The 14,822-nt window shown below is 39.6% G+C and overlaps 1 protein-coding gene across 1 annotated transcript in view; it reads right to left on the reverse strand.

The window, feature by feature from the left end:
• Positions 1–14,822, reverse strand: part of thsd7ab (thrombospondin, type I, domain containing 7Ab) — a 351,090-nt gene that overhangs the window by 225,684 nt on the left and 110,584 nt on the right. Inside the window, exon 8 of the mRNA XM_061916619.1 lies at positions 11,467–11,661. Within this exon, the coding sequence (XP_061772603.1) occupies positions 11,467–11,661 (195 nt within the window). The remainder of the gene's footprint in view (positions 1–11,466; positions 11,662–14,822) is intronic.

Below are 14,822 nucleotides of genomic sequence, written 5' to 3' on the forward strand. Positions count from 1 at the left end.
ACAAAGCAACATGTTTTCAGTTATTTTCACCTTTTTTTTGTCACGTACATAAACTCCACGTGTTCATTCACAGTTGTGATGCCTTCAGTGACAATCTACAATGTGAATAGTCATGAAAATAAAGAAAACCCAATAAATGAGAAGGTGTGTCCAAACTTTTGGCCTGAACTGTATATTCATTTACATTAGATTACAGTCAGTGTCTTCCATGTAGAAAATGCACCAAAGTGGCCCTGGAGTCCTTTGTTTGCTGTATGTAGTTTGGACACTATTGTCCTACGACAAATGAATCCTACCATCCTTTCCAATTATGACAGTGTACTTACGAATATGTTGAAATATGAACACTACGGGAACAACATCACAGCTAGACTAGTAAAGGGGCTAATAACATTTCTAATAAATATGGGGAAGATCTACTTTGCAGGTGAACAAGTTTACAGTGGACCCTCTGAAGTTAACTATAACCGTATAATGAAAAATAATAAAACATATATTTCCAGGAGTCTGGTATCATATACCGAGTCATACTGCAGTGTACAAGTAGTTCAAGGCAGTATGCAAGAGACTGTTATTAAAAGTAAAAATTACAACGAAAAAGCAAAAAAAAAACAACATCTTATTATAATTTTCTTCTTTGACTCATCCTCGCTGGTACTTTTGTGAAGCCTATTTATGACAGCAAATTTGAAAGCCAGATAAAAGAAGCAGCAGCAATGTTTTATTTATTTATGCAGCTTGTACCATTAGAGGAGAAGTGCACTTTTTTGGGGAATCATTCACAATCCTCATGTAAGACAAGAACACATTTTTTTTTTTTTAGCTGCCTTTAAGTCCTTGTATATGGCAAATACGAGGTGGCTAACAAAGCAGCTGATTAATTAAATCACCATAAATGAGTCCCGGGCGGGGCACCGTTGCTGCCCACTGCTCACCTCACTTCCCAGGGGGTGATCAAGGGGATTGGTCAAATGCAGAGGACAAATTTCACCACACCAAGTGTGTGTGTGACAATCATTGGTACTTTAATTCCGCCGAAAAAGCCCTCTAAAAAAACATCCGACAATAATTAATTTACATCTCATGAACTGAATATTAACCAAGTGTTGTCAATATTGTTATTATAAGTGCTAACGCAGATAGAGTATTTGTACTAGTATTTGGTTAGAGTGTCTTCCCTGAGATCGGTAGGTTGTGAGTTCAAACCCCGACCAAGTCATACCAAAGACTATAAAAAATGGGAACCATTGTCTCCTTGCTTGGCACTCAGCATCAATGGTTGGAATTGGGGGTTAAATCACCAAAAAGGTTTCCTGGGCGCGGCACCGCTGTTGCTCACTGCTTTCCTCACCTCCCAGTGGGTGAACAAGGGGATGGGTCAAATGCAGAGGACACATTTCACCACACCTAGAGTGTGTGTGACAATCATTGGTACTTTAAAGGCCTACTGAAATTAGATTTTCTTATTTAAACGGGGATAGCAGGTCCATTCACGATATTGCCATATTTTTGCTGAAAGGATTTAGTAGAGAACATCGACGATAAAGTTCGCAACTTTTGGTGCGGATAAAAAAGCCTCGCCTTTACCGGAAGTCGCAGACGATGACCTCACAAGGGTGAGGGTTCCTCGCGTCCTCACATTGTTTTTAATGGGAGCCTCCAGCAGCATGAGCTATTCGGACCGAGAAAACGACAATTTCCCCATTAATTTGAGCGAGGATGAATGATTCGTGGATGATGATATTGATAGCGAAGAACTAGAAAAAATAAAATAAAAAATAAAGTTAAAAAAAGGCGATAGCATTGGGACGGATTCAGATGTTTTTAGACACATTTTATAATAATTCTGGGAAATCCCTTAACTTTTTATTGCGTTGCTAGTGTTTTAGTGAGATTAAATAGTACCTGATAGTCGGAGGGGTGTGTCCACCGGTGTCTTGAGGCCAGTGTCTGAGGGAAGTCACGGCAGATACAAGGACGGCGCAAACTCCACAGATCTCTGGTAAGAGCCGACTTTTTGACACAATTTTCTCACCGAAACCTGTCGGGATCCATGTTCGCTTGACCGCTCTGATCCATAGTAAAGCTTCACCTCCGGGAATTTTAAACAAGGAATCACTGTGTGTTTGTGTGGCTAAAGGCTAAAACTTCCCAACTCCATCTTTTTACTTTGACTTCTCCATTAATAATTGAACAAATTGCAAAAGATTCAGCAACACAGATGTCCAGAATACTGTTTAGTTGCGCGATGAAAAGAGACGACTTTTAGCCGCAAATAGTGCTGCGCTAATATTTCCTGAAAGTCCGTGGCGTCACACGCACTCATCATTCCGCGACGTACAACAAGAAACTCAGTGGGAAATTTAAAATTGCAATTTAGTAAACTAAAAAGGCCGTATTGGCATGTGTTGCAATGTTAATATTTCATCATTGATATATAAATGATCAGACTACGTGGTCGGTAGTAGTGGGTTTCAGTAGGCCTTCAACTTAGCTACGTAACTAGCTTATGCTGCCATATTGACATATTGAGCTGGTGAACTGCTGCATTGCCTCGGGGCTTGTGAAAGTTAATTCTAGATTATAAATAATGCTTCTCATCTGGATAGTATAAGATTGCGGACATAAACCGAGACTTTGACATGCAATTTAGATCCAAACATGGCGAAAAAGAACACTTTTTTTTACCCTTCAAAAGAAGTATAATCATAAACACCGTATCAGTCGGCATTCCTTGTGGGAGCAGACATCGTACAGTAAATTATTGTTTTATTATGTTTTAAGTTTTTATATCTTGTTCAGCAGTTAGCAATACTGCTACATGATGCTCAGTGTTTGTTGTTGAAGGTAAAAGCACATGTATTTAGTCCGTGGAATTAATATGCCGCTCTAAACTTAAATTGAGCAAAATTCGTAAAGGTTGATTGATTGAAACTTTTATTAATAGATTGTAAAGTGCAGTACATATTCCGTACAATTGACCACTAAATAGTAACACCCGAATAAGTTTTTCAACTTGTTTAAGTCGGGTTCCACGTAAATCAATTCATGGTAAAGTTACATGTTATTATGAATTGGCCTCTTACCTTTTTGACATATACATAAACAGCATGTACATTAAACATGGATGCTTTTTAGAGCTCCTTGTAGGCAGAACAGAGTGACTCACGTTGACTCAATGGTTAGCTGACTCCGGCTAGATTTTATTTACGATTTAGAATGCATTAAAAAAAATAAAAACGTGTTCTTGTGCTACATGGAGATTGTAAATGATAGACAACATTCCCCTTTAAGTCCTACAGTATATTCAAAGTGATAATTACCTGTCAAAGGAGACAGAATAGAATAGCTAAAGGTTTTGAAATAGACTTAATCCACAGATTTTCAGCAGGGGATGGCTTATTGCTAGCTTACAAGTTAACTTTTTCAGGCGTCTGCCGCACGCACACACCGGAAAAGACAAAGAAAATCAATTTCGGCAGAATGTGTACTCTCGAAATGGAATTGTTTGACGGCCTAACCTTTTAAGCTTCAAAGGGTCCACCATGTTTGGGGTCTTTCTTGACAGAACGTGTTTTGACACAACACGACATAAATAGTTTAGCTTTGCAGTGTGCTCCCAAACTTTCACAACAACACAACTATAAATCTATTAGGGGAAGCAAAGATTTACCCAAAAGTTCAGGAAACTTCGGCACACGTGCAAGACCTTCAATTACAGACATACTGTCGTTATATAATCAAACAAGTTAGTCACTCCAGTAGAAATATTATTACATGAATACTGCATCAAACATGCCTAACAATTAAGTAGAGATGTCCGATATTGGCTTTTTGGTCGATATCTGATATTTTTCAATTCTTAATTACCGACTCCGATATCAACCAATATCAATATACACAGTTGTGGAATTAACACATGATTATGCCTAATTTTGTTGTGATGCCCCGCTGGATGCATCAAGGTTTTCCAAAGTAAGCGAACAACTTCAACTCATGTTAGGGAAAAAAAGGCCAAGATGGCACTGCAGTATTTATTATTGAAGTGAAAGTGCTTTTTTTTTTTTTAACATGTCTCAAAACAGCAGCTTGGCATTTGGGACATGCTCTCCCTGAGAGAGCATGAGGAGGTTAAGGTGGGCGGGGTTGGGGAGGTGTATATTGTAGTGTCCCAGAAGCATTAGTGCTGCAAGGGATTCTGGGTATTTGTTCTGTTGTGTTTATGTTGTGTTACGGTGCGGATGTTCTCCCGAAATGTGTTTGTCATTCTTGTTTGGTGTGGGTTCACAGTGTGGCCCATATTTGTAACAGTGTTAAAGTTGTTTATACGGCCACCCTCAGTGTGACCTGTATGGCTGTTGTGTGCATTCACTTGTGTGTGTGAAAAAACGTAGATATTATGTGATTGGGCCTAGCACGTATAGGCAGTGCCTTTAAGGTTTATTGACGCTCTGTACTTCTCCCGACGTCCGTGTACCACTCCGTACAGCGGTGTTTTAAAAAGTCATAAATTTTCCTTTTTGAAACTCAATATCAATAATTTACGATATTACATTTTAAAGCATTTATCGGCCAATAATATCGGCAGTCATATATTATCGGACATCTCTACTAACAAGCCTAAAATGATCCACGACACACAAACATACAGGCGGTTCTTGTTTTATGACGTTTCGTGGTTACATTTTTGCCTCATTCCTGTGAGAATCCTGCGGGTGACTGAAGCATCAAGGAGTGGGACTGAGCAGATAATACTGCATTATCTCTCTTTCGGACTCGTCAGCGCTTTACGTGGAGGAATCGCCATTCATCATGCAACTTTCCCTCGCGCTTTGGGTGAGGAATATCACCCCCATTAATTCAGGTTTTGTTTTTGTCATGTTTTGTCGTATTTTTTGGACACTCGGTTCCTGTTCCTGCACTTCCTTGTTTTCTTTGTTACCATGTCAACTCAATGATTTTCACCTTGCCCTCATGTCACGCCCCTATCACCATGTCATGCACCTGTTTTCAATCATCATAGCTCCTATTTAAACCGGAAGTTGCCAGGAAGTCAGCCTGGCAACTTTACATATCCCTCAACCCGATTCATGCCAAGCCATGCTGTTTATTCCCTCCTGCTCATGTCAAGTAAGTTTTTGGTTTAGTTATGTCACAGTTGTTTAGTTTTGTTTGCAGTAGTCAAGTTTGTTCACCGCCATTGTGCGCGCCATTTGTTTGTCTTTTTTTTTTTTTAGTTATAGTGTTAATATACCTTCATTAACGCCCTGCTCGTACCAATTTCCCTTTGCGTTGGAAAAACAAACTATCCCAAAGTCCAAGTCCTGATAAGGAATGAGGCAAAATTTTTTCCAGAACCAATGCATTATAAATGAATTACCTGCGTTAAAAACATCTTATGATTTAGCTAACTATTAATAATACAGTATTTTGCAAAAAATCTGTTTGGATCAAGAATCGAATCTGGATTCTTAGGATCATCACCCTATGAACCGGAATAAACTGAATTTAGTTTTAAATCTGAGAATCTTTGCCGACACATTTAAGTCAGGAGATGTCGGAGAAGGCATTGTAATGTACGATAATTATGTTTTTAGCAAAACTCATGGGAATAATCACTGAATGGAGAACTGGGGGTGGGATTAAATAAATTACCTTCTTACCACTCCCTTACAGGTGAAACTGGACAATTATGCATTACATACTGTACATTACCTTTTGCACTATGTTAATTTATATTATTATGTGTTGTCAACTTTGCACTTTTTTTTGTTTGTTTGTTTATTATTATTATTTTTATGTCATTGCCTGAAATAAATGAAAGAAAAAAAATGAAAAAAAGTGAGTTATTAGAACTACTGTACAAAAAGAAAAAGAAAAAGAATTAAATGAGTGTAGGGGAAGAACACAGTATTTTTTTTTTCTTTTTCAGTTCATTTTTCCCCCGTTTTTTGTATTTCTATTGTGAGGCAGACTCCGATTTTGCCCAAAAATGTAATCCTAAAATCTACATTTTTGGTAAAAAACTTACTAACATATATTCAAAAACACATCTTAGAGGCTTTATGCGTTATTAGTAGGGCTGTCAAAGTCAACCCGAAAACGAGTTAAAGCAAAATTCCTGTAATGACACAATTTTTTTTTATGATACGTGAATAAATATGTGCACTGTGCGTTTTTTTTTTATGTGGTTGTGTGTTTCTGTAAAAGTGTGTTTTTCCATTTTGTGTTCAGCTGTTTAAGCATCATTTTTAATACACAAACATTTGCTAGAGCAGTGGTTCTCAAATGGGGGTACTTGAAGGTATGCCAACGGGTACATGAGATTTTTTTTAAATATTCTAAAAAACAGCAACAATTCAAAAATCCTTTATAAATATATGTATTGAATAATACTTCAATAAAATATGAATGTAAGTTCATAAACTGTGAAAAACAAATACAACAATGCAATATTCAGTGTTGACAGCTAGATTTTTTGTGGACATGTTCCATAAATATTGATGTTAAAGATTTTTTTTTTTTGTGAATAAATGTTTAGAATTAAGTTGATGAATCCAGATGGATCTCTATTACAATCCCCAAAGAGGGCACATTAAGTTGATTACTTCTATGTGTATAAATCTTTATTTATAATTGAGTCACTTGTTTATTTTTCAACAAAGTTATTTTTGTATCTTTTTTTCCAAATAGTTCAAGAAAGACCACTACAAATGAGCAATATTTTGCACTGTTATACAATCTAATAAATCAGAAACTGATGACATAATGCTGTATTTTACTTCTTTATCTCTTTTTTCAACCAAAAATGCTTGGCTCTGATTAGGGGGTACTTGAATTAAAAAAAAAAATGTTCACAGGGGGTACATCACTGAAAAAAGGTTGAGAACCAAAGTGTCCAGTCCCATGTTGATAGAATTACAAACTTTAAAATGATCTGTCCAAGGTGAACTTATTAAAGGGTATAAAGCTTCTTTCTGTCTGTGATTAATTGCGATTAATTATGAGTTAACAGACAAAATAGGCTTAATCACATGTAAATATTTAGTTTTTGGACAGCCCTTGTTAATAGTTTCAATATTTGATATTTTTATCTTTCATTTTTCACCTTTTTGCTCTATTTTGTTTGTTTAATATCAACTGCATTCCACTTTGAACCTCACTAGTTTATATATTTTACCAAGAAAGAGAAGTGAGGCCAAATGATTTAAAAGGGTCATATTATGATTTGATTTGCTACATTTAAAACACTTCCTTGTGGTCTACATAACATGTAACGGGTGATCTTTGATCAAAAAGTTGCATAGATGTTTTAGAGACCGCTTTCTGACCGTCTCTTCAGGATGTTGTGGGCGGTATTATTTATGTGCCTCCGCTTCAACAGCATCTTCTCCCCTTCAGCCAAGTTTTGACGCTTCCATACAAAGCCTACAATGCGCTAATTTGTATTAGAAATGGCAAAGGCGGAGGAAGCATGTGCATCTACGAGCCAGTCTGCCCCACAACAAGAGGGTAGAGAAAATAAGGAACTTATTGAGTACAGTGCATACTACAATGGTGGACTCACGCAAAGCACCTTGGGTTAATATTTACCATATATGGATATATCCGTTGACGTCACTAATGGCAAAAACGTCACCAGTGGGGACAATTTCAAATGGCTGTTTAAAAGAAGTATGAAGGAAGCCCATCCATCCATCCATCCATCTATCTATCTTCTTCCGCTTATCAGAGGTCGGGTCGCGGGGGCAGCAGCCTAAGCAGGGAAAGCCCAGACTTCCCTCTCCCAAGCCACTTTGTCCAGCACTTCCCAGGGGATCCCGGGGCGTTCCCAGGCCTTCCCAACGTGTCCTGGGTCTTCCCCTTGACCTCCTACCGGTCGGACGTGCTCTAAACACCTCCCTAGGGAGATGTTCGGGTGGCATCCTGACCAGATGCCCAAACTCATTTCTGACCAGATGCAGAAACTAATTTTGGCCACTCGTACCCGAGATTTTGTCCTTTCGGTCAAAACCCAAAGCTCAAGACAACAGGTGAGGATGGGACCGTAGATAGACTGGTAAATTGTGAACAAGATTCCGAGGTACTTGAACTCCTCCACTTGGGGCAGGGTCTCCTCCCCAACCCGGATATGGCACACCACCCTTTTCCGGGCGAGAACCATGGATTAGGAGGTGCTGAACCTTATCCCAGGAAGGAAACCAAGACTGTTTTATAATTATTTTGGTTTTGAATAGACTCCTGGCAGCACGGTGGATCAGGGGTTAGTGCGTCTGCCTCACAATACAAAGGTCCTGAGTAGTCCTGGGTTCAATCCCGGGCTCAGGATCTTTCTATGTGGCGTTTGCATGTTCTCCCCGTGACTGCGTGGGTTCCCTCCGGATACTCTGGCTTCCTCCCACTTCCAAAGAAATGCACCTGGGGATAGGTTGATTGGCAACACTAAATTGACCCTAGTGTGTGAATGTGAGTGTGAGTGTTGTTCGTCTATCTGTGTTGGCCCTGTGATGAGGTGGCGTCTTGTCCAGGGTGTACGCCGCCTTCCGCCCGAATGCAGCTGAGATAGGCTCCAGCGACCACAAAATGGATGGATGGATGGATGGATAATAAACTCCCTTTTAAGAGTGCTTCTATGCTGTGTAAGGTTGCTTCTGGAGGGATTTTTGCACCTGGTAGTGGTAATCCACACACCCAGGGCTTGCGGAGACAGATCTCTGCTTGCTTTCGTGCCATTTTGTGTTTGATTACCGAATAAATGCATGACATGAAACACACTCCTACACACTGTTTTTAATGCATGCCTCTCTTCACTAAATGTCGCGACAAAGTTGCCAAATTGATTTCCTTTTGCTACGTCTTAATATCTGTGTGTGAAAAGGGGCCACAGTTTTATTACTATTTGGGGGTGTCATACGTCTACGGAGAGTGGGCTTGCAGGAAGGAGGAGCCTAGTTGTAGCTTGAATTCTAGCAGAGAGGAATATCGATAGAGATTGTCCTTTTTTTTTTAAATATTGACATAATTAATTGATTGGATTACGGTTTAAAAAAAATCGCGCAGCCCAACATGGTGTTAAATAAACTGAAATAAGTGTAATTACATATAAGTGTGGAAATCAATGATGGTTGCAAGGTCAGCGGATCCTGGAGGTACCCAAACCAAAGCGCAAGCTCAGAAAGGACAGAGCCTTCTCTGTTGGGGGTCCCAAACTGTGGAACGATCCCCCTCTCCAAGTGAGACAGGCCCCTTCCTTGGCTTTTTTAAAGACCCTTCTTAAAACCCATTTTTATTCACTTGCGTTTAACCCAGCATGAGACTTTATACTGTTTTTTTTTTTTTTACTTTTTAACTGCTTTTTATCTAAAAAAATGTTCTTAGGGTAATTAAATGTTATGTTTTAGTCTGTCCTTTGTGGTGTGTTCTCAACTATGGTGGTTTTTGAAGGGCTTTATACAAAACCCGTTTTCATTTAAGTTGGGAAATTGTGTTAGAGGTATATAAAAACAGAATACAATTATTGGCAAATCTTTTTCAATCCATATTCAATTGAATGCACTACAAAGACAACATATTTGATCAAACTCATAACCTTTTTTTTTTTTTGCAAATAATCAACTTTGGCTGCAACACGTGCCAAAGTAGTTTGGAAAGGGCATGTTCACTACTGTGTTACATCACCTTTTCTTTTAACAACACTCAATAAACGTTTGGGCACTGAGGAAACTAATAGTTGAAGCTTTGAAAGTGGAATTCTTTCCATTCTTGTTTTATGTAGAGTTTAAGTTGTTCAACAGTCCGGGGTCTCCGCAGTCGTATTTTATGCTTCATAATGCGCCACACATTTTCGATGGGAGACAGACAGGTCTGGACTGCAGGCAAGCCAGGAACGTACCCGCACTCTTTTTTTACAGATCAACGCTGTTATAACACGTGCTGAATGTGGCTTGGCATAGTCTTGCTGAAATAAGCAGGGGTGTCCATTAATAAGACAACGCTTAGATGGCAGCGTATGTTGTTCCAAAACCTGTATGTACCTTTCAGCATTAATGGTGCCTTCACAGATTTGTAAGTTACCCATGCACTAATGCACCCCCATACCATCACAGATGCTGGCTTTTGAACTTTGCGTCAATAACAATCTGGATGGTTCGCTTCCCCTTTGGTCCGGATGACACGATGTCGAATAATTCCCCAAAAAATTTAAAATGTGGACTTGTCAGACCACAGAACACTTTTCCACTTTGCATCAGTCCATCTTAGATGATCCCGGGCCCAGAGAAACCAGCGGTGTTTCTGGATGTTGTTGATAAACGGCTTTCGCTTTGCATAGTAGAGCTTTAACTTGCACTTACAGATGTAGCGACCAACTGTATTCAGTGACAGTGGTTTTCTGAAGTGTTCCTGAGCCCATGTGGTGATATCCTTCAGAGAATGATGTCGGTTTTTGATACAGTGCCGTCTGAGGGATCGAAGGTCACGGTCATTCAATGTTGGTTTCTGGCCATACCGCTTACGTGGAGTGATTTATCCAGATTCTGTGAACCTTCTTACGATATTATGGACCGTACATGTTGAAATCCCTAAATTTCTTGCAATTGCAATTTGAGAAACATTGTTCTTAAACTGTTTGACTATTTGCTCACGCAGTTGTGGACAAAGGTGTGTACCTCGCCCCATCCTTTCTTGTGAAAGACTGAGCATTTTTTGAGAAGCTGTTTTTATACCCAATCATGGCACCCACCTGTTCCCAATTAGCCTGCACACCTGTGGGATGTTCCAAATAAGTGTTTGATGAGCATTCCTCAACTTTATCAGTATTTATTGCCACCTTTCCCCACTTCTTTGTCACGTGTTGCTGGCATCAAATTCTAAAGTTAATGATTATTTGCAAAAAAAAATGTTTATCAGTTTGAACATCAAATATGTTGTCTTTGTAGCATATTCAACTGAATATGGGTTGAAAATGATTTACAAATCATTGTATTCAGTTTATATTTACATCCAACACAATTTCCCAACTCATATGGAAACGTGGTTTGTAAATAAAGTTGGTATGGCACGGTATGGTTGGAATCTCAGTCGTAGCGAGCGTCGTGAAGGATAAAGATCTCAGATCTGTGACCGTTCATTCAGCCTAACTTATCTTCAACTCCCAGCATGAAACTACAACTCCACCTACTTTGCTCTCGCAGGAACAGAACTCGTTCGTAGCCCGAAGACCTCCTGTATTTTGGAGATGTAAACGTGCTACAAAATATATTTGGTTCACACAACTAGCTAGAGGTTTGAAAGGGGTACTACTCAGCTTCAGTTACCCTCCATCACTGTGATCCAGGCCACCACCATGGCAGTGACTGCGAGTGAGGACACACAACCAACAGGAAGTAGGAGATGAGACGTCAACAGAAATAACAAGTAGCACAAAAATAGATACAGGACAGGACCGGGCCAAGACTTCCAACTCACCTTCTCCTGCGTTGTAGGCCAGAATGGAGCGAGTCCTCATCTGCTTGCCCTCAATGGTTTTACTGGAGCAGGTCTGAGAGCAGGTGGACCAGGTTGTCCAGTCGCTGAGCACGCAGTCCCTGGAGCAAGGCACCTCACAGACCACGGGCTCCTGAGGCGGTGTGGATGAGCACAGACTTTTGTCCACCTCTTCCCCTGAGGACAAAAAATTAAGACAAAATAGAGTTGTTCTTTTTGTTCCAAGGAGAGCAACAATGTTTTCTCGCTAATGATCAGTTTTAAATAGAGATAAATGCTTTAAAATGTTGTATCGGAAATTATTGGTACCGGTTTCAAAAAGTAAAATTAATGACTTTTTAAATGGGAACATTATCACAAGACCTATGTAAACGTCAATATATACCTTGATGTTGCAGAAAAAAGACCGTATGTTTTTTTAACCGATTTCTGAACTCTAAAAGGGTGAATTTGGCGATTGAAACGCCTTCCAATTGTTCACTGTCGGATCAATGACCTTTTACCCGTGACGTCACAACAGGAAGTAATCCGCCATTTTCTCAAACACATTACACACACCAAGTCAAATCAGCTCTGTTTTTTCGACTGTTTTCCTTACCTTGGAGACATTATGCCACCGAACAGGGACGGATTCAAGTTGACTTACGTGGAGTGTGCTAATCAGACATATCAACGGTCACGGCATGCTAATCGATGCTAACATGCTATTTAGGCTAGCTGTATGTACATACTGCATCATTATGCCTCATTAGTAGCTATATTTGCATCCAGCCTTTCCCTCCACCCACATTTGATGCCAAACAAACACATACCAATCGACGAATTCAAATTGCACTGCACCAGTGGTAAAAAGATGCGAAAGTCCCTCGCACACTTAGCCGACGATAGCGATGCTACGACAGAGATGGCAAGAATGTGTGGATATCCTGTGACACTCAAAGCAGATGCATTTCCAACGATAAAGTCAACGAAATTACAAAGGTGAGTTTTGTTGATGTTATTGACTTATGTGCTAATTAGACATATTTGGTCACGGCATGACTGCAAGCTAATTGATGCTAACATGTTTTTTAGGCTAGCTGTATGTACATATTGCATCATTATGCCTCATTTGTAGCTATATTTGCATCCAGCCTTCCCCTCCACCCACATTTAATGCCAAACAATTACATACCAATCGTTGGTTAGAAGGCGATCGCCGAATTCGTCCTTGCTTCCTCCCGTTCAACTATCTGTCGTGATATGGCTCAATAGCTTAAGTTTCTTCTTTAATTTCGTTTTCGCTATCTGCCTCCACACTCCAACCATCCGTTTCAATACATGCGTAATCTGTTGAATCGCTTGCGCTGCTGAAATCAGAGTCTGAATCCAAACTACTATGCTATACCTTTCTGTGCTATCCGCCATCCTTGTCTGTGGTGATGTCACAATGGACGGGTGTATATAACTGTTAAAGTCAGGCCCTTTAAAGCAGTTTTTCGGGATATTGCGTGATTGGTAACATTTTGAAAACAACTTTGAAACATAAAATAAGCCACTAGGAACTGATTTTTATTGGTTTTAACCCTTCTGAAATTGTGATAATGTTCCCCTTTAAAACGCAGCCCCTCCTCTCTCCCCTCACCCCTATCCCACACACAACACAGGAGTTGCAGCACGACTGCAGCATGAGAAGTTTACTGGCGACGCTTGATGACGTCATCAAACCGCCATGAGCGGAGCGTAACAACAACAAGAGTGTGTTGTTGCCAGTGCTGTAGCCTGGCTAACAAGCCAGCTTGCTCGGTGACTGACTAACGACACCATGTCTATGGTTTGAGATTATTTTAAAGTGTCTCTGACGGATGAAAAAATGGCAATTTGCAATGACCGCAAAAAGTTGGTTATGTGAGGAGGAACCAAGACGTCTTCCTTTAATACGAGCAATTTGATCTACGACCTCTTCAAGAATCATAAGGAGATACACGATGAATACAAGCAGAAGATGGATGAAAAGGAAACATTGGAAAAACGTAGTACCACACAGTTGTCGCATAAAGACTCCGCCAAGAAAAAAACAAAAGTACAACAAAAACCACCCAAGGCGAAAGCCCACACAGTATGGCCAAGGCTACAGTGGCGTTTGGTTTGGCTAGTCTGTCCTGCATGGCGCACACTTTGCAGCGAACAGAGGTGTCCTGTCTCAACGCAGCATTCCAGAAGCTCTGGCTGACTGGTGGGCCATTTCAAGCACTCACCACTAGCTTGCAGTACATTTGTGTTACTCATACAGATACGTTAGAGCAGGGCAGATTGAGCCCAGTTTGTAATTTCCTGTTATACAGTATGCCAGGCAGTCTTGCACTAAAGGAGGACTATGATATTGTGTACTTTATTATTGTAGTATACTCAGGGCTGAAGCTGTATGCCTTCATTGTTTTTGTAGCTGCTGTTTTGAGGCATGTTAAAAAAAAATAATGCCTTTTGTGAAAGTCAAAGTATAGTATTCCCCATAGTTGTAGTGGGTATCAGGATTATCTCAGGGAGAGCATGTCTCAAATTCCAAGCTGCTGTTTTGAGGCATGTTAATTAAAATAATGCACTTTGTGACTTCAACAATAAATATGGCAAGGCCATGTTGGCACTTTTTTCCATAACTTGAGTCGATTTATTTTGGAAAATCTTGTTACATTGTTTAATGCATCCAGCAGGGCATCATAACAAAATTAGGCATAATAATGTGTTGATTCCACGACTGTATGTATTAGGATCGGTCGATATCAGAATCGGTAATTACAAGTTGGACAATATCGGGATATCTGTAAAAAAGCCATTATTGGACATCTGTTGTTATAAAAATGATCAGGATTGAAAACATGATCCATCTTGGGGATTTTTCAGATGGTCTTAGAGGTTTATTTAATGTATATCAATATTTTATATATCAGTACAGGCCAAAGGTTTGGACACATTTCAATGCGTTTTCTTTATTTTCATGACTATTTACATTCTAGATTGTCATTGAAGGCATTAAAACTATGACACCTGTGAAGTGAAAACCCTTTCAGATGACTACCTCTTAAAGCTCATCGAGAGAATGCCAAGAGTAACAGTAATCAGATCAAAGGGAGCCTATTTTGATGAAACTAAAATATAAAACATGTTTTCAGTTATTTCACCTTTTTTTGTTCAGTACATAACTCCATATGTGTTCATTCATAGTTGTGATGCCTTCAGTGACAATCTACAAGGTAAATAAATAGTCATGCAAATAAAGAAAACACATTGAATGAGAAGGTGTGTCCAAATGTTTGGCCTGTCCTGCTTATACAGTCATGATCAAAAGTTTACATACACTT

The sequence above is a fragment of the Nerophis ophidion genome, linkage group LG11 (assembly GCF_033978795.1).
Source record: "Nerophis ophidion isolate RoL-2023_Sa linkage group LG11, RoL_Noph_v1.0, whole genome shotgun sequence".
Lineage (NCBI taxonomy): Eukaryota > Metazoa > Chordata > Actinopteri > Syngnathiformes > Syngnathidae > Nerophis > Nerophis ophidion.